Here is a 21878-nt window from a genome sequence, read left to right as displayed (position 1 = left end):
TATACAAAGTATCATGTATTCTTCTTATTTTCTTGCCTGTCTCTGATCCTTATTATTACGTCAGCTAATTTTTTTTATGGTGTTTGGGGTACTCTACACTGTTCAAAAGACAGAAATTTAGTTTTCAAATAGGGATAACAAACAAAAGACTGGGGAAGACATGAGCAGAGAGAGGTGAAATGATGTAACAGCGACCATATGCTTGATCAGGGCCATTACCAAAAAAGAAGCTAACATTTCTGACTAGTAATCTTATGCATCAACTTTTAGGAGAAATGCAATCAATGGAAAAGAATAAAAAGTAATAATGAACCGGGCCAAATCTAGAAACACAAGTCTTTAAATTATAGTTTTTTTTTTTTAAGTAATTCCTTTGCATATTTGTGGTTTTTCAGTCTTAAATATCATGCAGAACTGAAGCAGTTCATGATCAGTTAAAATTGTGAATACTTTAAGGAATAGTATTGAAGATTAATAGTTTTTCATTTACTGACCGTTACTTGGAACCAAAAAAGTCTTGTATTTTTGCAAGCATAGTAAGCTACACTGTTTTTCTTTAAACTTTAGAGTATGAATTATATTCCTATAATGACAGCTGCAGGGTGGAATGTTTTAACACACTGGAGTGAGATATATCTTGGACACATTCTTGGTATCTTAAGTTCAACATGCTCCATATGGTGCCACTGAGCCAGTGATTTTGAAGAAAACAGTCAAAGACTGCTGAAACAGCGTAAAATACAAATTAGTCTTTGCTATATAAGTAAAAATTCACTGTCAATCTTTTTAGCTTTCTGTGTGAATACTTCCAACAACTTTTAATTGTAGTCGTCACATTTAAAACGATTGCTGGATCCTGTAATAGAAAGAGGAGGACTGAATGCACAGAATGCACACTCATTATTAACTGTGTTATGCCTGAGTCTTCTACAAGACAACAAAGGGAGAACAGGTTCAGCTTGCCTGTGCTGTCACATTAGCACCGTCTTTAATGTGGCAGCAGGGATTGCGGGTTGCAGGAGATGTGTTAATTTGGTCCTCTACTGGCATAAAAGAGCCATCAAAGTGCTGTGTCTCAGGAAGGTGTTTTTACAGTCCTACTGTTAAGAATAGTATTAATAGACATAATAAAACTATGTAACAAACATTGTTATTACTTAAATATTTTAAGGCTTGTGGTACTGGTTTAGCTGAGAATTGTGTTTTCCTGATGTTGAATGTTTTTCTGGTAGATTTTCTTTCATGATATCACGATCGATAGGACTTAGTGTCTGAATAACTTGCTGTCTCTTTTTCATTATGATGTGATTGGATATTTTTCAATATAAACTTAACCCTGAGTTTCCTGAGTTTATACTCATGCTTAAAACATACTTGCAGAATTTTTAATGGTGGAATTGTGGGTTCATAGCCTGAATTTAACTCTGTAGTGACCTGATGTAAATTTTATTTTGGATTTTTATTGCTTTTCTCAGTGTTTCTTTTAGGTGATATATACGGACTGTAAACAAGCAACCCAAGGAATTCACAGGCATACAAAAACTCTGTCTCTTTCAAGTAATATCAGTGTTAAATCATTTTGCATTAGTGTCGACTCTTAAGAACTGATTAATATAGCAAAGCAAAAGAACATCCAGAGCTCACCAACCTGTTAGGCTATAATAGTGTACCTATCAGCAGTGGGGTATAAAGAAATGAGAGTATCATTGATGGATCAGACCCTTAAGATTCCTAGTGGTGGTTTGCAGAGTTATAATAAGGTGAAGTTATATATTACAGTCTGAGCTGATCTAGGAATTTACTGCCACAGGAAAACAGAGATTTTTTTTTCTGTCAAGCTTGTAGCTTCTGTCTCAGGTTTCCTCTTCTCAGTGGAGCTAAGGCAGCAGAGCCACAGGAAACATTTTAAATAACAGTGTCCAAGGAGTTGTAGCCACATGATTTTTAAACAGGGATGTTATTTGAGCCTATCAATCTAAACGTAAAAAGCTAAAGTAAGTTTGAGTTTCTTTTCTACCACTAAATTGTTAAAATCAATAGAATTGTCTGACAGAGACTGCCAGGTGACTGCTATTGCATCTCACGTTATAGTGGTAACACATTAGAGTTGCCTGAGCTGCTGCAGTACCTCTAAATATAATTGGATAAAACAATTACTATTAATTTGTTTACATTTTCGTCTTTAAGTATATCTTGAATTTCCGATTTCAAAGGTTACTTATGACATGCCTGTTAAAACACAAGCAATGCGAACATCTGTAATAAAAGACCCAGTTGCCAATGGACTCGTAAATTAAGTTCTTGTACCTTCTCAGAAAGCACTTGCAAAACAACATACATGTTAATATATGATTTTTCCTAGTAAACAGAGGTAAAATCTCTGTTTTAATTGAAAAAGCAGAATTTAGTATTACCTATAGAGGTAGGGCTTAGAACATCAATGATACATTAAGGTGAATGCTTTCTCCTCATACATAAAAGATAATTTCCACCATTTTTTAAACAGGTTTCTTCCTTGCAGCAACTGAGTTCTGTAAGCTAAAAAGCTACCTATGAATGTTCACGCAGTGAGATGGCAGGGCGCTGAAAGCGCTCTGGTGTGTGTTTTGTGAAGGCCCCGTTCGGCTGGGCCTCCCTCACCAGCGGTAATGGCTCAGGCACTCTGGTCTCCACCCTCAGCCATTTGATATGAAGATATATGCCTGTTGCGAAACACCATTCCTTTTCTTTCCAAAGGGTAAGACTTCTGAGCTGTGTAGGTGATTCAGCACAAGAAAATGATCCTGAGAGATCCACTTAGCCTGAACAGGGCCTCCCTTCATTTTGGGCCATGCATAGACGCTCAGGTCTGTGGTTAGCTAGTGAGCAACACTGCAGTGCCAGGCAAGGCTGGACATTAACGGTGCTTTACTTTTCTAGAGCATGAGCAGTTCGTCACTGTGACATGTGTGAAGGCAGCTTAAACTTCCCTGTAAAATATTTCTGTTCCAAAATTAGTTTGTGTCTGAAGGAGCAAACAATTGGGTTGTATTGCCCACAAAAGGAGGACCTCCTTACACCAAACGGTGCTTGTGTTGAGGAGTACAAGGAAAGGAGACCACAGTTGCCTTACTGCACCTTACTGCTGTTTGCCATGGAAGGACAAGGCCCAGTCTCCTCTAATTTCACATTTTACTACCTATGTAGTATTTCTAGGGAACAGAAGGAGACAGAAGTCACAGAGGGGGAGACTTGAGTAAAAAAGGTTTAGTTTCCTGCTTGGAAGGAGCTTGGTATTTGTCAGAACTGGAGAAGTTTCCTTGTTCTCTCAAATTTGGCATAGTGGATCAACCTTCCCTCAGGAAATAAGACCCTAGGAGTGGTTTTCTTTGTGCAGACCAGAAACCTGTTCACACTTTGCTACTTACAGGTCAGTAAATTACTTCTCCAAAAAGTTCCTTTTTTGATTTAAAGAAAAAAAAATCTGCTCATGTGTTTGTACTATATTATGTAAGAGGAGACTTGTCATCTCGCCAAAATAATAGGACATGGGGAGATATCAAGTATTTATGACTAGATTTAACTATTTTATAGGAAGAAAATTATTGCAGCTCTGGGGCAGCAGTAACTTATGCAGTGACAACTTATGCATGTTTTATGTATCTATTTACTTCAATGTTCACTACAAAAGTATAGTTACCATAGCAATGACCACATCACCTGATTTCCTTGCTTGTTCTGAAATACAAAATACCCAGGCACCACCTGAACTGTGATTATTTTCTGCACAGGTATGGAAAGTAGAACTTCAGGTTGTCACACACTTATCTAAACAAACAGTAGCACGTTGATTTAGAGAACATTATATAGTGAAAAGCAATTGATACAAGATCTCAGGTCTCTAGCATCCCTGCTATTATAAATCTCTTGCTATTATGCTAAAAGAAAAGTTTCGCTTCCCTATCAGCAGGGCCACCTCTTCACCTTATATCTTGTGCGGAACAGCGGTATTTACATGCAGTATTCCATGAAAATAGTGTGGGGCATTCAGAAAGACATTTTGTCAGATTTTAAGTGTAAACTGATGCGCAAAGCTGTTCTTGGCTATATACATTTCTTAATGTTATATAAAATGCCATCAGAAAAACTTGTGCTTCTTGTTCTACTTTAGAAATAGTCTGTTGTATTTAATGGCAAGTTTGTTAAGAACTTAGTTAGTGACCTTGAATATCTTAGGGTGCAGCTTACTATACCAATAGAAGAGAGAAGATGAACTAACTTATTCTCTGATGCAGTGGTGGCCTAATCCAATACATCTTGGCATAGTTGAGAGTAAAAGAGGAAAGCTTTTTTAGCAGAGGTTTATATAGAGTAATGTTTTCTCATGTGCAAGATGCCCTGAAAACTCGTAACAATCATAGTCCTTGTTCACATTCCACCATTTCAGTCATTTTGTTTTAGTTAGGGCCAACTAAGGAAATTCACGTAGCTGGAAAGTTTGCTCCAACATCCCACGGAGGAAACTTTTTCTTTCCTATGTTCATCAATGACTGCAAATTATGTAAAAGGAGAAAGAAACCCTTTGAAATGTGTTATAATTAATAATCATTATTAAGTAATTTTAACTACTTCAAGATTTTATTGGGGTTCTCTGCTACATTTCTTTCTCAGAAAAAAAAAAGCAAAAAAGGGTAATTTTCAATTTACCCAAGGAGCAAGTGGTGTTTGAAAATAATCTTTTAAGAGCATAGGCTCACTTTACATCCCAAGATATTTGAACTGAGTTTGAACACATTACCTGTGAAACTGAAAATTTCAGTTTGATGGTGAGTGCTGTGCTTCAGGCTTGCGTTGTAGAGTGTCCCTCCATGTGAATTACCAGATCCAGCCAATAGTTGATAGCTCTGAGGTCACTGTGATGCTCTGATGCCCGATCTCAACATGCCCTAAAACTTACATTGTCTCTAACCTTTATACAGACCATGCTAATGGCTAGTGCTAGTACCTGGATAATTTACCAGATAACCTTGAACATTCACCCGTGTGTGGTAAGGGCAGGCTCAAGGAAAGCAGTGAAGGGTGGCCACCCTGTATTGCACTGGGCAGATATGGTGGGAAACGTTATCCAGAAGCTCCCTGTCTTTGCAGCGATCTGTTTCGTTATTGATTTGTTTGGTCACTGTCTCCGTGACTTCTGCCTTTCACCACCCACTCCTTCTGTAGTCAAACGTACGTTTGTTCGAGCCGTGATGTTTAAATGTCATGTTGGCACCTACAGGGGTGGTCTGGCCTGGGTATTGGCCAATACACTCAGTATGGCAGCATTCCTGACTTGTGTGGGGTGAAGATATCATGTACACTCACATTTATTGTCCCTGTGACAGATGTAGGAATAAACCTTCCTCAGTTTCTGAACAAAGACTCTATTTTCTCCTGCTAAAATCTGGTTTCCAAGTCTTGCTCAGCAGCTACTTGAGTACTGTTTCCTTTCTGTCCTCTTGCTGGTGCAGCCACATGGTCTGGGGTGGTTTCCAAGGACATGTTCACACATATGCTTCTTTGTTGCCAGGAGCAGAGGACCTAACTTTTTTGTCACATGAGAAGAAACTTGCTGGTACAATACATTACCAAATGCTAGAGACTTATTTCATGAAATGGGAACACCGCAGGGGAATCTGGCAAGGAAGATGTGTTTATGTAACTGAATTGAGTGTTGCAACTGCCATCACTTAGTTCCCTTGGCTGCAGTGAGTGAGTTGTGAGAGAAAAACAATCCAAACAGAGATCTTCAGGCACCGAGGGCAGAATTAATTGCATACAAATGATTATTAAAAAATAAGATGAAATGTTATTGGAAAGTGCTAATGTTGTTATTTTTCTATGTGATCATGTATACCCAAATCATTGATAAGAATGGAAACATCCAAGCTTTTGCCCTCTTATTTGAAGTTGCATATTCTTCGAGTGTCTTCAGCACATTCTGATATCCCAGGGAGATTCATGACACAAGAGTAATTGCACATAATGTAAACAAGATCTGCATTAGTTGGCTCTCTTACTTAGAATCCCTTTCCAAGTCCAGATGTGTGGTGTGTAAATGTTAGGAGAAGAGAGTCCTTATGAAGTAGCTTTATCAAACGTAGCTAGTCTTTCAGCAAAATGGAGAAAATATAAATTAGAGCTCAGGACCTTGGTCAAATCTGGTGCATAAAATTTTTATGGTTATATTTAATGTTCCATATGTGCTTTGGACAAGTGCCATGTTTGTAAAGAACTGCTTCAATATTATTTTTTAAAAGTGACACTTTTAGCACAGTATCCTCTGCATACTGTTTGCGGCTCACCATGTGAGCCAGCCAGTCTCCAAATAAACTGTTTGTTTTCATGATCTAAACTTAAGATCAAAATGCCTTTTAGAGCATGGCAATTTTCAAACATCGCATGGTGGGTGTCAGATGTGACTTTTTGAAGAATAACTGAGAAGAGTTGGTAAGAAAAAAAAAAAAAAGAGAGAGGGAAAAGGGAGGGTGTGATATAAAAATCTGACAAAGGACAAGGAATTCAGAAACCTGTTTATTTCCTTTAAGGGAGATGCATATCTCTCTGCTAGGGGTAAATATTCTAATTTGTTATTTATATGACACAATTATATTTTCTGGTATTGTATGAGCACCATGTTACTAATAGATCTTTCAGAGAGAGCTAGCCCCAAATCAAAGACTTTCTACAAGTTTGTGCCATTTTCCAGAGATCCTAGTATGTTTTTCCCTTCATTTCCCAGTCCCTAAACAGCTGTCTTGTACAAAAGCTTCCAGTGCAGCGTCTGGTGTGCTGTTGGTGCCACCGCGTTTGCTCTGAAAGCATAATGCTACTGTTCTAGAATGTTGCCATTCATTGGTTGTTTGGTATTTAGGCAAAAAAAAATATTGCTAATATAAGAGAAAAAGATAATTTTCAAGAGCCTAAATCAGAATGTAATCTGAACAAAAAAACAGTACTATTCTGACTGTAAAGCTCTTTCCAAATTTTGCATAAAATGGGAGAGAGACAGCATCTTGGAAAAAATCACAGGAATTCTTTATGCTGGAAAGTGTGAGGCAAACTAGATAGATTGCAATAACTCCCTTATATATAAACACAAATATAATGCTATAGGCAGAGAAAGAAGGATTATTTACGCTTCTGAGCACTCAGGAGGTGTTAGAATTCTATAGTGAAGGGCTTGAGCAAGTGCTTATCTAAAAATAACCAGTCCAAAACTGAAGTACCACTGCTATTACTGCTCCTACCCATTTCAGTTTCAGAATAATTTGCACTCTTACGTTTTTCATGCAAGGAAATGAAATATATCATGTGTAATTTTAGGTGTGTTTATAATGTGTTGCATACATATTAAGCATGTAGTTATGGTAAATATATCTACAAATGTGTGCTAAAATAAAATATCAACTTGTTATCTTAGTGCTTAAGGAATATTTCTGAGTCAAATCCTAAAATAAATGTAACATTTTAAAGGTACAGTAGTAGGTTAGAATGGTAGCTGTTCTGGAATGTAGTTGAGGATGAAATCTAAGTGTGCGTTGAGTCTTGGAGTATATTCAGAATGTGCATATGGCAAAATCAAAGATGGTAGGCTTGTGTGTGCTTAGGTACTAAAACTTATAAAACATTATTGCTTGAAAAATACACTATCTTTTATAATTCCTTAGACTATACAGCAGATGCCACTAGGAGAATGTCCTTGCTTAGCAGAGCTGTAATGTAGAGAACTGCTCATGTACAAAGTGTACAAAGAGCACAGTTGAAACTGAAAGGCTTTTTTTTTTTTTAATTCAAATTTAGCTGAACTCATTTCTGTGTAAACTGAGCCCAAATTTGGCTTTCCAAATTGGCTTTTAAGGTTAACTGTGAGTTCATAAACTGGAGAATGTTTAGTACAGTATCCTGCGTCATCATGCTTTAAGAGAAAAGTATTTGCACGTTAACACTTTGTGCCTGGTTAGTACATTAAGTGGTATCTATAAGAGAATATAGATACTAATTAATTGTAACTGTATTAACACAGTAAAGCTACTTTATAGTAACAAATGCGCAGACCAGAACTGCTTGACATGAATGGTGATTTTAGTAGTTTATGTTAAACAGTAGTTGTAGATCTTCAGATCCCTTCAAGTGCTCGGAAACATTAAAAATGTTGCTAATGTTTGTTTTCAGTGACTGTGATTCCATGGTGAATTTTTTTTTCCTGGTTAGAGGTTTAAAATAAAATGCTTGTGAACCACCGATGTCATCAGGAACCATTTGGAGAAAGTTTGTGTGCAGGAGATGATGACTGAAATTCAGAAGTTTTCATATCATTTTGCACTATCATGAGTAATATATATATTTGGGAAAGTTTCTATGTGCATGCTGTATATATTTATGAGTGTATGTATGTTTCTAAAGTTAGTTTAACAGGAAAAGAAGAAGCCTGGCAAACAAAAACACTGGGAATTCAATTTCTTACTGACATTACTGCTACCTATCCAGTGAATCCTTAAGAGCAAATGATCATACTGGAAGAAAGAGCTTCTCATACATTCATCCATGTAGTAATAATAACACTTTGGTGAACTATGCGCTTTTAACAAATATAGTTATTGTCATAATCATGCTATTATGTATTAGGTGATTTTCTTTTGAGGAATACTATTTTATCTATATCAAACATTTTATTTTGAAACTTTAGATTTTTTTCTACAAGAATCAATATATATTTTATATTATTTTTTGCATCCTACCTGACAAGCTGACCCTGAGGCAGCAGTGTGTCCTCGTGGCCAAGAAGGCCAATGGGATCCTGGGGTGCGTTAAGAAGAGCGTCTCCAGCAGGTCGAGGGAGGTGATCCTGCCCCTCTGCTCAGCCCTGGTGAGGCCACATCTGGAGTGTTGTGTCCAGTTCTGGGCTCCACAGTACAAAACAGCGTAGCATTTTAACCAGTCTAATTGTAAAAGAAAACAAAAAACTATTATAATCATGTAAGAGAGTGATATGAATGCATGAAGAAACTGGTTGTGGATGGTTTGAATGTCTGCTACCCAAATTGGGGCAGGCTTTTTATAACCCCGTTGAAGCTCAGCTGCCAAGACCTTAAAGGACTTCCATGTTTTCTTCATCTTTGTTTTTCTGTGTTGGTGCCATCAGCATTTTGGTCTGCCAGACCTGGTTGGAGAGTTTTCCAGAACTGGCCAGTGATGCTGCTTATTTGCTGGACCAGCTTGTTGTGCTTGTTGTGCTTAGTCTGAGTATCTTCCCTTGCTGTGTGACTGCAGTAAATGCTTGGTATCTTTAGGGCATATTTTCCATCCTAACAGTCATCTGACTTTCCTGCTTAATCAGTAAATTCTTTGACATAGTCTTTCGCTGTCTTGCTAGCCCTGGAATGGGATTTTGTCCTGTGCTTGGAGTCTGTAACTATTAACTTAAAGTCATAGGAATAACTAAACTAAAGGAATAATAGCAAATTAAGACCACATTTGGTTTATGATGTTCTTCAAAAAGACAGAATTACTAGGACATCATTGATCATACCAATAAAATGAACAAACTACATATTTTTCAGATAAGAAAGGAATTTATCATCCAATCTAGAACCCACAGCCATACTTAGTTCATTTTATCTTTCTTAGTGTATCTGGTTGTGCCAGTTACCATTTTTCATCCTTATATGGAAATCTTCTCAATAATGGCTTTCAATAATATAATCTAACTTTATTTTAATAGCTAAGTTATAATTATTGTTTTATATTGTGGCACTCATCAGTGGCTCAAAGAGTGAAAATAGCACCCTTAGAATCTTTCGAACAAAACTTTATTTGATGAATTCATGTTCTAGTTACTTAGCTTTCCTTTCTGCACAGTAGCTATAGTAGCCAAAACTGAAAATATGAGAGAAAATTTGTCTTGAATACATATAAATGCATTGTGAAATTAGTATGAACTAGCCCCCACAAATATTAGCTTTGAGTCAATTGAATTCAAACTAAGTTGGAAGGATAAAATGTGTAATGGTAGTATCGTTTTAAAAAATTAGTGTTATTGCTGAAGGTTGATTTCTTTCATTTTGTTACAAGAAATTAAGAAGCAGTGCAAACCTAGCATGTGAAGAGAGTTAGATGATCATTGCTCTTTATGCAATTCCTAATTCCTTAGCCATTAATTAGACTCTAAATGGCTGTGCATAACATCATGCCAAACAAAGTATATGAAGGAACTCCATTTCACTGCTAAAAATGTGTTAACCTTTTAGGTGCAATAGATGAGTCCTGCTGTATTCCAGCACTTTTAGCACAGCACCTGATTATTCTCTTCACCTGAAATTGCTGAATGAGAATATCTTGTCAGTGATTTGAGGCCGGTCTGAGTGGCTGCAATCATAGAAGGCCTTGCTGAAAATGAGGCAATCTTTTATTTCTGTTTGGCATTCTTCAGCTAGAAAGTTAGTGCAAGAGGCTTTGGGTTACAGACTAAAGAGCATCTGAAGGTAGTATTAAAGACTTCAAAAGACCCTGTGCATCTCTCATTTTTATATGCATATAAAACCCTTCTAGTTATCAAAATAATTTTAATGTATTTGCTTTCATTTTTACTATGTTCTCCAGATTCAGTGATGTTTAATGAAGCTTTTTTTTTTCTTCTCTCTCCTTTCTGAACATGCTGCTTCTATTTTTAAGACACAGATAAACACATTCGTGTAGACAAATAGTGTATTTTGCTCCTTTGGTATCATTAATATGTGAGGAAAGAGACACCTACAGAGTCATAGGTAGTTCAGTCCTTTAGGTTGGGATGTGAGGCAGAGATATAAGTAATAGGTCTTTATCCATGGTAAAATTTCCAAATGGCTCAGAGGCATATCGCTGCTGCAGCTGTGGCAGACCTTGTAATGGCATTAAGCTCTGGCTCAGGGTGATTTCTTTTCTTCTGTAGAAGATTCTAGCAGCAACTACAGTTCTAGTAACAGCCTGAATAGGAAAATAAATAACTCAAACATTAATGAATTGTAGATAATATGGATGTTCCAGCATGGACTCAGACAGGATAGGGAATACTTTTATTTATTTATTTATTTTATTGCTGTCATACTAGGCTTTTTCAGACAAACCCCCTTGGTAGAGTGCCAGAACGCTCTGTGAATGTTACTACTCTAATCCCATATGGCATTTCCACTTGTTCTGATTATTCACTTGAACTATTATTATTTCATATTTTTACCTACTGGGTGAAGGTAGCATAGATACATTTACCAGTATTTTTAGAGCTACTGGGGGGAGCTGAAATAATAGTTCAGGATGTGAAACCAATTCATGCTATCGCTTGGGTACAATAGCAACGTTGGGGTCTGGTACTGCTCATTGGAGAAGAAAAGGGGGAAAAACCATCTCAACCTTCCTGTAAGAGAGTCTGCCCATCCAGCTGTTGCCAGCTGTGCTTTCTCCAGCAGTAACTTGGTCAGACACTGCCGATTCTCAGGCTGTCTGCAAGGAGCTGCCCCTTCTGGGACCAGCTTGGATTGATCTTGTCTCAAAGGTGGATGGGTGTCCGCTCCTCGCCACAGTCATGGGTTAGTCTTCAGTGTTTGTCAGAGAAAAATGATTTTAAAGCATTATATTCCTGTATCCCAAGTATATCTCAAACTATCAGCTGCAGCAGAATTTCATCAGATACACATTTGCTTCAGAAAATATTCTGGGTGGTTCTTTTGACTTCTGTTTCTCAAACTCTCATATGGCACATTTTAAAGCAACTGTCTCTGGAAAAATAAAAAAGGGGATTGGGGGGTAGGAGAAGGGCATAAAGTCCCATTCTTCTTCTGAGCCCTGAATACCTGTTAAAATGGCTATTTTTGTTAAAGATATATGAGCTCATACTGCTTGTACACGATGAAGTGTAGTGCCAGCTGAAGCTAATGTGTGTCTAAATTAGACAACAATGAAATAGAAGGCTGACCAGGCCAATCTACTGTGTGTGACTAATAATAACTATTTAGCAGTGAATTGAGGGGCAATATGTGTATCTTAGCTCTAACCGCAGCAAACACGCCGCTGGTAATACAGATTAGTGGTTCACCGGGAACTATGTCCTCAATTGTCCTCTCAATCCATTCATTTTTAAATAGCAGGATGTAGGTGTCCATTGGGTGCAATCATGTTTTGAATTGATCATCAGACAGTCTTCACAATATCTACCTCTGATTCCTTAGGTAAATCATAGTTATCATTAGGCCTTTGACATCACTGCTGTTTGTGTAGTGTAAAAGCAATCATGGTGCTGGGCAATAAATGAGGTATAATTTAGTTTGGCCTTGTAGTATCCACAGGGAGGAGCGGTTTAAAGACAGATCATATTACTGCCCTTTTATGGACTGTATAAAATACATGGATTTGATATAAGAATACCCACAAAGAAGTGTATGATGGAGTTAATAGATGTACGTGTGATGCCCAAAGATGGAAACCAAAAATCTATTGTCCTGTCTATGCCTTGAGACAGATGCTATTTCCTAGCTCATATTTATTATAAATTGGCCTGGAGTTGAAATAGTAGAAAAGGTGGCACAACTCACTACTTCCCTCCTTAAAAACAAATTTAATTCCTACACTGTGATGAGTGTTTTATGAAGAACCAACTCTTTTAGGAAGTACCAAAAAGGGTGTACTTGGTGATTTTGATAGTAGTATCTGTCACAAATATATGACCACTAAATAAATTGTCTTCTAAACAAAAAAGAGCAAGATTTTAATAGGTCTGTGTTTAAAAGTACTGGGCATTAAGAGATACTGCTGATGTCAGAGTTTCTTAGAGTATAGCTCTGAATGCAAAGAATTTTATGAGAAGACTCTGTTAGGGACAAGGCGGGATGGCAGATCAAATGGGATAGGAAGGACAAATGTGCTTGTCTAAGGAAAGCTGAAGTAGAAGTAAAGTTTAGAAGTAAATTTTAATGAAACAGAAGGATTTCATCTCTGTCTAGTGCAGCATGAGAAATAATACATGATTTTTAAACTTATTTTTATTTTCATTTCTTTTTTATTTTAAAGAGTTTTACAAATACACTGTCCTCTAAGAAATCATGAATAAAAAGCATCTATTTCAGAAATACAATTCTTAGGACCTCTCTCAAAGTAAGGAGATTGTCAATATAATACAAAATAGATTATTTGAGCCAGTCTTCTGTGCAATGAAGTTGTAGATAACAGTTCATTACTTGGTGAAGAAATCTTCCTTGTACCCACATTGACTTATTTTACTTTTTTGCCATCCGTTTCATTTAGATAAAGGGGTTTTAATGTTAGAGAAGATTTTTGCAACTAACGGTTTGTTGCAGAAAACAAGGCAAGCTGTAGAAAAGCAAAAAGAATACAAAGAACACAAAGTTATACCAGAATTAGGGATGAACTAATCAGCAGGATTGATGATACTAAACAATCACGTTGAAGAAACAGAATTTTCCAAGGGAGATAATCATAGCCTGTAGTGTGTTCAAGGAAGCAAGGTAAATGGAAGAGAACTAATAATTCATACTTCTGTGAAGCTAGTGGTGCAAGGATAAGAGCCTGAAGCCGAGGAAGGAAAAGCTTAAGATAGAATTTTGGAAGATTGTAGCAGTTAGAAAAGTGCTGTGAGGCACAGGGATGGAGGTAGTAGTTGAGTTCTTTTCAAATATGCGATGAGTAAGTCCATCAAGTGCAAACACTACGTGGATGATCCTAATAGTCTCTCAGTGTCTTTCTATGATTTTTTTGTGTGTGTGTGTTATGCACTCTGATTTAGTGCAAAAATATCCTCTGCAGTATACACACTGTATGTGTGTGCAGCCTTTAAGTTACAAAGATGCGTAGGACAGAGTGAATCCACTGACTCATAGATTTGGTAAGTAAAGGAAGGGGTGATATTTCTGAAAATGTTAGTAGAGCTTATTTTGGATTGTCTGATCTGAACTTACCTACTGAGCACAGAAGCTTCCAGCAATGGGAACTCCCTTAAAAATGGTCAGTAATCCTCTACTCCCTGCCTTTTTTGTTTTCTTTCTTTTTGTCAAGGTAAATTGAAGAGAGATTTGAAGAGGCCTGCACAGAAAAGTATTATCAAATGTGAGCAAGCGATAGGTAATTCTAACAGATCTAACAGATGCTGCCTCTCCAGAAGGATTTGGGGAAAAAAAATAGCTTTGGCGTCCCTGCATTTGCTTCTGTGTGTAATTATGGGAAATGCATTCATGTGCAAGGGTATCATTGTTGTCCTGCTGTTTTATCATTTCTTTATGAGATAATGTTGATTTCAGCAATGAAATGCAAATTTAGTTTACAGTGCTCTTTTCCTCTGTATAAAGGTTAAAATGCATATTGTAGATAATACTGTCGGTGGTGCTTTTGAAACGGTCTTTGTCAGCTGTATGTGGTTCTAAACGCTGTTGAATGGAGCTGCATGAGTTTGATGTTGGCCTACATGAATTAAATTTAACCTGACATGCATGTTGTTATCATTTGGGATATAATTTGGCCAAGCCATCACATAACCTTCGTACCAATAAAAAAAAAATGGATGTGCCGAGTATATTTAACACACAGTTTTCCTACTGAGTGTTATGGCAAGCTGAACATACAATTACTGAAGTTGAGCCATTTTAAGTCCGTAATCATAAAATTCTTCTAACACAGGGGATTAACGAATACTCATAGTAGTGTAGATGCTAATGAATTCTGTGTTTGGAGGGTACATTTCTGTTTACTTATAAACAAATAGTTTGTATTGCTGGTGATGAAAGGGCTCAGAATTTTAACAAGTTCTGTTACAATTAGGCTCAGTCTAGGTTATAGGCAGCTCCAATTAATAAATGCCAAGACTCCAACAGCAATAAAACACAGAAACACAGGCAAGAATGTAAAGAGTTTTCAGCTTGCAAAAGAGTTCGAGCATAACAGCAAAGCTAGTACTAAGGGAAGTTGTCTTTTTTATTGTTATCTCTTTAGTTTATCTCTCTTTCCTGTGTAAACTGCTGGGCATTGTGCAAAGAGAGGGTGTGTGTTGACTTTGGTGACATTGTGTTACTGCCATTAAATAACTCTGTACAACGAGTTTCCTTCACTGTGGCTGTACTTCTAAAGAATATTTTTTTCCCAAACCACATGAGCCAAATAATGGTTCATAATTATTAACAAATCCCTTTTCTAGTTTAAGTGGTACAGCAGTAAATCTTCTGTCATGGGTAGTAAAAAGATGACATAAAAAGGAGCATGAGTTTTATAAATGTGCTTTGTATTAAAAAAAAAAAAAAAAAAAAAAGGTAGGGAGAGGGTTTTATGAAATTAGGTATTTTATTGTAGAAAATAATGGAAAATAGCTCTGAAAATCCTGAGTTGGAGTAATGAGAGAGTAATGTCTAAAGTTTATCAAAACTGGAAGAACTCCTGATGCGAAATGAAGCCTCCCAAGAAAATTCTGTTCGGCGGCTGTTTTGCTCTGCTGTTGTCGCATGTCGTGCATGAATGAAAATGCTGCATTCTCCAGGGAGCGGTAGAGCCTCTGTGTAGGTTGTTTATTTCCTTAATCCCTCCTTCTTCATGATTTTCGATGTCAGATATAAAATGGAAAGCCTGTAAATACAGTGATTATCATACTGATTATCACCTGCATTAGGGAACGCCCCCGCTGCCCGCCGTAACCTTAGCAGTCTCCACATGTTACAGCCACTTAGATTTTAACCTGACTACTTTATTAGATATGTGAAGCTCAGTGTGAGGTGCCCTAGGGCTGCACAGATGGGGTCTGCTTGTTTCCTGTTCTCACTGTTACTGTGAAGAGATACTAAAAGGTTCTCATCGCTTTTATCTGGTTAATTTACTTTGAACTGTCCCTGGTATTCAAGACCTGCCTGGCATTTCTCACCATTTTGCAAACACCAAACTGTAGTCTCCCAACATATGCTCTGAACTTTACTATCCTTTTTACAAGAATGGCCTTAATTCTTAAAAGGGTGTTTTTCTGAGACGTGCCCATTGCGAGGGAGCTGTGGTGGAGATGGCTCAGGAGGTGTTGGGAGGCTTGGCTCGTAGGAAACAAGACTTTTCAGATGACTTTTGGTTTTTGGCATGTGCAGGAAAATCTGGGATTGTACACTAGGTGATGTTATTCATGTGGCTGGACCAGACTAAGAGGGAGTATTCCAAAAAGAGATACTTTTTAACAAATGTGCAATCATTTATACCTTGCTGCAGAAGGGCCAGGTCTTTCCAACCACATGTGCTATGCATGGGTACCCCAATACAAAAAATTAAGATAAATTTTCTCAAAGTCTCCCACACAAGGAAATACTACTTAGCTTGAATACTTTTTTATTTCACAGATGTAAGAACGTACTGGTGTCCAGTTTCCCAGCCAAACAATAGTTTAACACAGATGTTAATGTCCTGTTGCACTGGGGCACTAAAGAAACTCCCTTAGGACAGTGCAGCGTAACTTCCAATTTCAATTGCATGACCAAAAACCCATGGTTAGAGAAGTAATTTGGCTCTAGTTCACAGTGTTTAGTTCATTTCCGTCTTCTCTGCACAGCTTATCGCTCCCTTAATTCTGTTGCTTTTGTTTTTTCTGTGTCCTAGCCCCATCCGAGGCTTGATTGTGCTGCAGTTCAGTGGAAGTGCAGCACTTCGCGGGGAAGCCCGCAGATTCCTTTTTTTCATATGAGCATAGGCTTTGTTAATCACATGCTGGCTTAGGAAAACACTGCATGATATCTTTGAACCCTACACTCCATCCTGACAGCCAGGCTAGCAAATGTCATTGACTGTGTGATGTAGAAGAAGGAATTCAATTGTAAGTAAATTGTCAAAGTGGCTAACCTTGCCCGCACCCAATTGTCAGGACCATGATTCAGTTTTTCTGTCAACATCAGCTCAGGCTAACCCGGTCAGCCTTATGTTTCTGCAGCGAAGCAGCCTGAGGAGTTGTGCTTTTCAGCTTATCACATTTTATTAACCTCAACTCAATGTTGTTATAATCAATTGCACCCACTTCAGATTCTTATATTGCCCCCCAACTGGCAGATCATATAGGTCCACAAGTATGTATTTTCTCGAGTACTGCCTAAAAGCTGTCACGGGGAAGCTGGCAGTGTCTCTAGGCACACTCCCTTAAATGGCTTGGTGCAGTAGTGGATTTTATTTAGTTGGATCAACTCGCTAGTCTGACTCAAGTCTTATCCATCTATTAATATCACTTGGCAAAGAGGTTTGGAAGAACGCGAGTTACAATGTAAAGACTTTGATGTTGTCTGTTGCAGTGTTAAGGTAGAAAGTGAGCAAAGGAAAAAAACATCGCTATTGTCTTCTGTCTCCTTGCTTTTATTTCAAAACAGAGATTTTAATTGCTCCAATTAATATAAATAAGAAACGAGGACATTCTGATACTCTGATGTTTCCTCTGTTCTTTGAGGAAAAGAACATAGCTGAATTGCCTAAAGCAGTGATTAAGACACCAGAGTATTTTTAAATGCTCATCTGATTCCACCACAAAGGTTTGAACACATTTTGTGGTCTTATTTTTTTAAAGCACAGTAACGACATGATTTTTTAAATGGCTTAATAACCTATAGCCCAAGAAGTCTAACACATAAATGGAGATGTGATCCATTTTTAATTAGGAACATGTCTGAGGGAAATTCTCATGGATTTGAAGTAGTGGTTTCCTGATTGAAGTCCTAAATCCAGAAGTAACTTTCCTCTCCATGAAAAAAAGATATATTGCATGTTCCTAGCTGGGACTTGTGAAGTGTGTGGACATTGTTTTGTTGTTGGGCTCGAAGGAAGGAGGGGGAAGCCTTTGGTGCAACTATCAAAACCGAACAACTGTATATGGGCATATTGAGATAATCACGTAAAAGGAAAACTGGCCCAATGAGTTTCCAAATGTGTTATTTCTTCATTATCTAGCACTTTATAATTAACTGTTCTTTTTTTTATTATTTCAGGAAGCTGCCACTTTTGCTAGAGAGCAAGGCTTTGAGGTGAGTTAACCCGCAATTGCACACTAAACAGATCCGAAAGGTTTTTTTCTTGCTGATAATGAAGTTCTTTTGGACAATGATTGATGTGCTATTATACTCTCCAAGCCTCGCAGCGGTTGCCATAGAAACTTGGCAGTCGTCATGGTTTCTTTGTTCTGCCAGCTCAGTGTTATGACGCACTCTGCTAGGTCTGCACCCAACATCGCCTACAGATGTTATTTATTGAATTTTGAAAAGCCTCTTGGGAAGCCGAGAGGTTGGGCACGGTTTCAAGCTGCCTCTGCAGATATGGGACCTGTCAGTTTGTTCAGTTAAAAAGCTACCTCATTAGCTGCATTACACTCCATAAGGATCCGCTGCTAAAGCAGTGGTGAAGCAAGGCTAAATAGCGAAATATAACACCGCTTAAATAACTTAAACCTTGCCATATGCGGATTATCATTATGCAAATGGATCGTAGAAAGGTTGTGTAAAAAATGGCTAGATACTGATTAGTGTAAAGCACGCTTCTACAAACAACTCCTTCTAGAAGGGCTAGGGCAGAATTTCTGTTTTAAAACATATTCAAGTTGGTGTTTTCCATCTGTGCTCTCAAAAATGTATAATCCTCCACTTTCTTGAAGTAAACACTGTTGATTTTGCGGTGATATTCGGAGCATTTGATTTCATCATCTTGATGTATTTATTTGAATGCCTAAGCCTTTTCCTGGTTTCTCTCATTGGCTAAATTGAGATAACTTAATCTGGAGTGCTGTCAGCTATTGGTCTCTAGCACTGAATTCAAATGGACAGGTTTTAAACACTATAATTAGCGTGACAACAATTATGCCGATTTTAGAGATAGTAAGTGATCTTACTACTTACTGAATGGCAGACCTGCACGCGTATGAACCCGTTTACATACATTCTCGCTGGAATTAGACCCACCTTAATTGATTTGTTTGCAGTGCAAAAGAATAGCTGGGAGTTAGCGTGCCCAGCCCCCGTAGCATCCAGAATAGGAGCCGCGCAAATCAAACGGCATCGCGCTCAGAACATGCCACTTCGCTCGGTGGATGGTTGCATACACATAAAGAAGGCAAGACTGACAGCTTTTGTTCTGCATTTTAGATTTCCTCAAAACCATACACTAGCAGGCACATCAATGCCATCAGTGTTTGAGATATTAAAACTGTGGGCTGTCCCATTTCATTTTATGTTTCATAAATTCATGTGGCTGCTTTGTAGAAATCAAGACTTTTTATCACTGTCAATTTTCATTTGTATTATCTGCATTGTTAGCATAAAAATACACTTTCAGTTTATTCTATCAAATGAATGAATTTCACAGATGCCTCCAAATATAATATGAAGCATAACAAATTATTGGTACCCTCTGGTAGCTAGACAATAAAAAAGAAAGGAAGTAGTGTATTAAGTCTACCCATTCTATATTTTTATTGCCCCCTTGAGCTAAAGACTTTGCGTGTGCCTGGTTTAAATTCAGTCCTTGTGACAAACTGCTTTTCCTGGTGTCTGCTAACTACCATCATATTAACCTTTCCATTAGTGCTTGCTTAGAGATTGTAGCACAGTTCTTTCTGAACATCCTAAATCTGCCACATTTGATTACAGCATATCAGTAAAGTGCACAATGATTATGATCTTATCTCTTATTACCCCCTTGCTTGACAACAGCTCGCATGTCAAGTTTACTGACAGAAATGTGTAAAAATTGGTAAGTGTCCACAGCCCCGTTTTCCCATTGTGTGAAGGCAAAAAGAAAAATCTTGCTATTAATGCAGTGTCTTAAGAAAAATTTGCATAACTTCAATTAGACTTTCAATTAAAAAAAAAAAAAAGAAAAAAAATCAGCAAGTTACAGGGTCTTGTAAAAATGATTCTGCAGTTTCCATTGTGAATAGGTATTTGTAAAGCAAAGCATAGGAGAGTAAAGTCAGGGACCAGTGAGTGACCAGAGCAAAAAGCAAGAGGGTATTTTTTCTATAGATGATTTAGAAATTTTGTATAATAAGTGCTGGAACCTGCATTTGAATTTCAGTCTAGAAAGAATTTTGTCTTTTTTACATAAAAATTTTAGAAAGTCAGAAATGTCTTTTAACATGGAGTATCTGTTATGACTAGCATTTTTTATATCTTTTCCATTTCTACCTCCCAATTATTTGAGCAGTTTATATGGACTAAATTTTTAAATATAATTTGGGTTAAGTATATCTGAAACAATTTTCAAAAAAAAAGACCTTTGATCATGCTGAATTCCAGAAGAATATGCCCTTTCTGAAGAGAGAAATTCTTCTTGTCACAGACAAGGGAAAAATACTTCCAAGACTCAAACCTATTTTTTTTTCTGATAAGGGAAACTTTATTCAAAGGAATTTTTATATTCTGTTTTGTGCTTCACCTTAACAAGCGTTAGTTTTCCATTGTACTTTGTTGAAACCTGAGAGATTTTTGTATAAATCAGTCATGGTATTTGATGACCATTATGTCCTTCATTTATCTCCTGACCGATGCTTATCTGTAATAATCAGAAGCAGAACATTATTTTTAATGCAGTCTCTTCCTGGAGTTCATCAATCAGTGCTTTCTCTTACTTGCTTGGGAATATTGTGTTCTACAACATTTTAAAAGTATTAAATAAATAATATGACCTCCCTGCCTCATCCTAATTGTATGCTGCAGTCACCCCAGTAATACATAATTGTCACTGGTTTTATCCCAAGGTAAATCACGGATTTTGTTCCCCTGTGAAGTATAGAATGGTTTTCAGTAAACCAAATGATAGAGTTTAGTAATTCCACAGCTGCACCTTCAAAATGCAGCATAAAAGTAAGGAAAAGACATATTATGGAAAAGTTAAAGCCTCCTCAACATTAAGATTGCATGTCTTTCACTATATAAACTCTATTTTACTCTGTTATTTCCACTAAATTTAGTATAGAAAATGATTTTGACTAAAAATGGTCAATTTATTTCTCATAATTAAAAAATAGTAATTTCAATTGCTTTATCTTTATTTTAAGGCCTTGCACAATCAGTCACAGCCTTCAAATTTCTGTTTTGAAATTTCCACTTTCATTAAAAAAGTCTTTCTTTCCTCTAAATGCCTTAAGACTACTGTTACACATTTACTGTATATTTAAATCTTCCTGAAAACACATGTGCACTGCATTTTACTGTATACTTTATTTCATCTTTTACCATCATTCTTCATAACCTTTTCCTCAGGGTCCTCTTCCTCTCCTTTAAGTACATCCTGGTTCTCACTTATGCTGAAGAAATCATCTTGATCACATTATTTTCTTGCAGTATAACTTCCTCATTTTCCTTTTTTTAAAACTAATGTAAATACACTGCATAAATGTCTTTAAGCTCTTCAGTGTCCTTCCCTGTTCTGCTCACCTGAAAATATGTTTAATCAAGTTACTAATAACCACTTCATACTTAGCAAAAACTAAAAGTTTTTCTCTTGTTTTCCTTGATATTCATGATGCTTTGTTGCCTTTTTGTTTCATGGTTCTCTTATTATCAAGGTTTTAAATACTTCAGAATTTAGGTGACCTTCAGAAACCTACATGTTACCAGTTGGAGGGATGTAATTTTCCATCTATTCCCTATTCTGTAGCTTGCTGGATACCAGCTGATCCCCTCTATTCACATATCTCCTCATAAAAATATGTTTCAAAATAGGAGAACAATTGAACAATTTCTTTCCCTTTTTTCTTTTTTTTTCCCCTTCTGGCATCTTTAAGGCACTCCTCACCTTTTCGGGATAGGCTAAGATGGCCTTTTTCACTCTTCACAGTCCTCTGAGAGGTTCAAGGTTCTCCCCTTTCTTCTCTCCTGGAAGAAGTT

At 37.1% G+C, this 21878-nt stretch overlaps 1 protein-coding gene across 2 annotated transcripts in view; it reads left to right on the top strand.

The window, feature by feature from the left end:
• The window catches only part of ADK (adenosine kinase), a 258310-nt gene that overhangs the window by 195338 nt on the left and 41094 nt on the right, over window positions 1-21878 (top strand). For both annotated transcript variants that reach the window (XM_088526442.1, XM_088526443.1), the window contains exon 8: window positions 17988-18023. In XM_088526442.1, the coding sequence (XP_088382568.1) occupies window positions 17988-18023 (36 nt within the window). The remainder of the gene's footprint in view (window positions 1-17987; window positions 18024-21878) is intronic.

The sequence above is a fragment of the Tinamus guttatus genome, unplaced genomic scaffold (assembly GCF_059628265.1).
Source record: "Tinamus guttatus ecotype Peru unplaced genomic scaffold, ASM5962826v1 Tinamus_guttatus_pri_ptg000246l, whole genome shotgun sequence".
NCBI classification, from domain to species: domain Eukaryota; kingdom Metazoa; phylum Chordata; class Aves; order Tinamiformes; family Tinamidae; genus Tinamus; species Tinamus guttatus.
The sequence above is the reverse complement of the archived record's forward strand: the minus strand, read 5'-3'. Positions and strand labels throughout refer to the sequence as shown.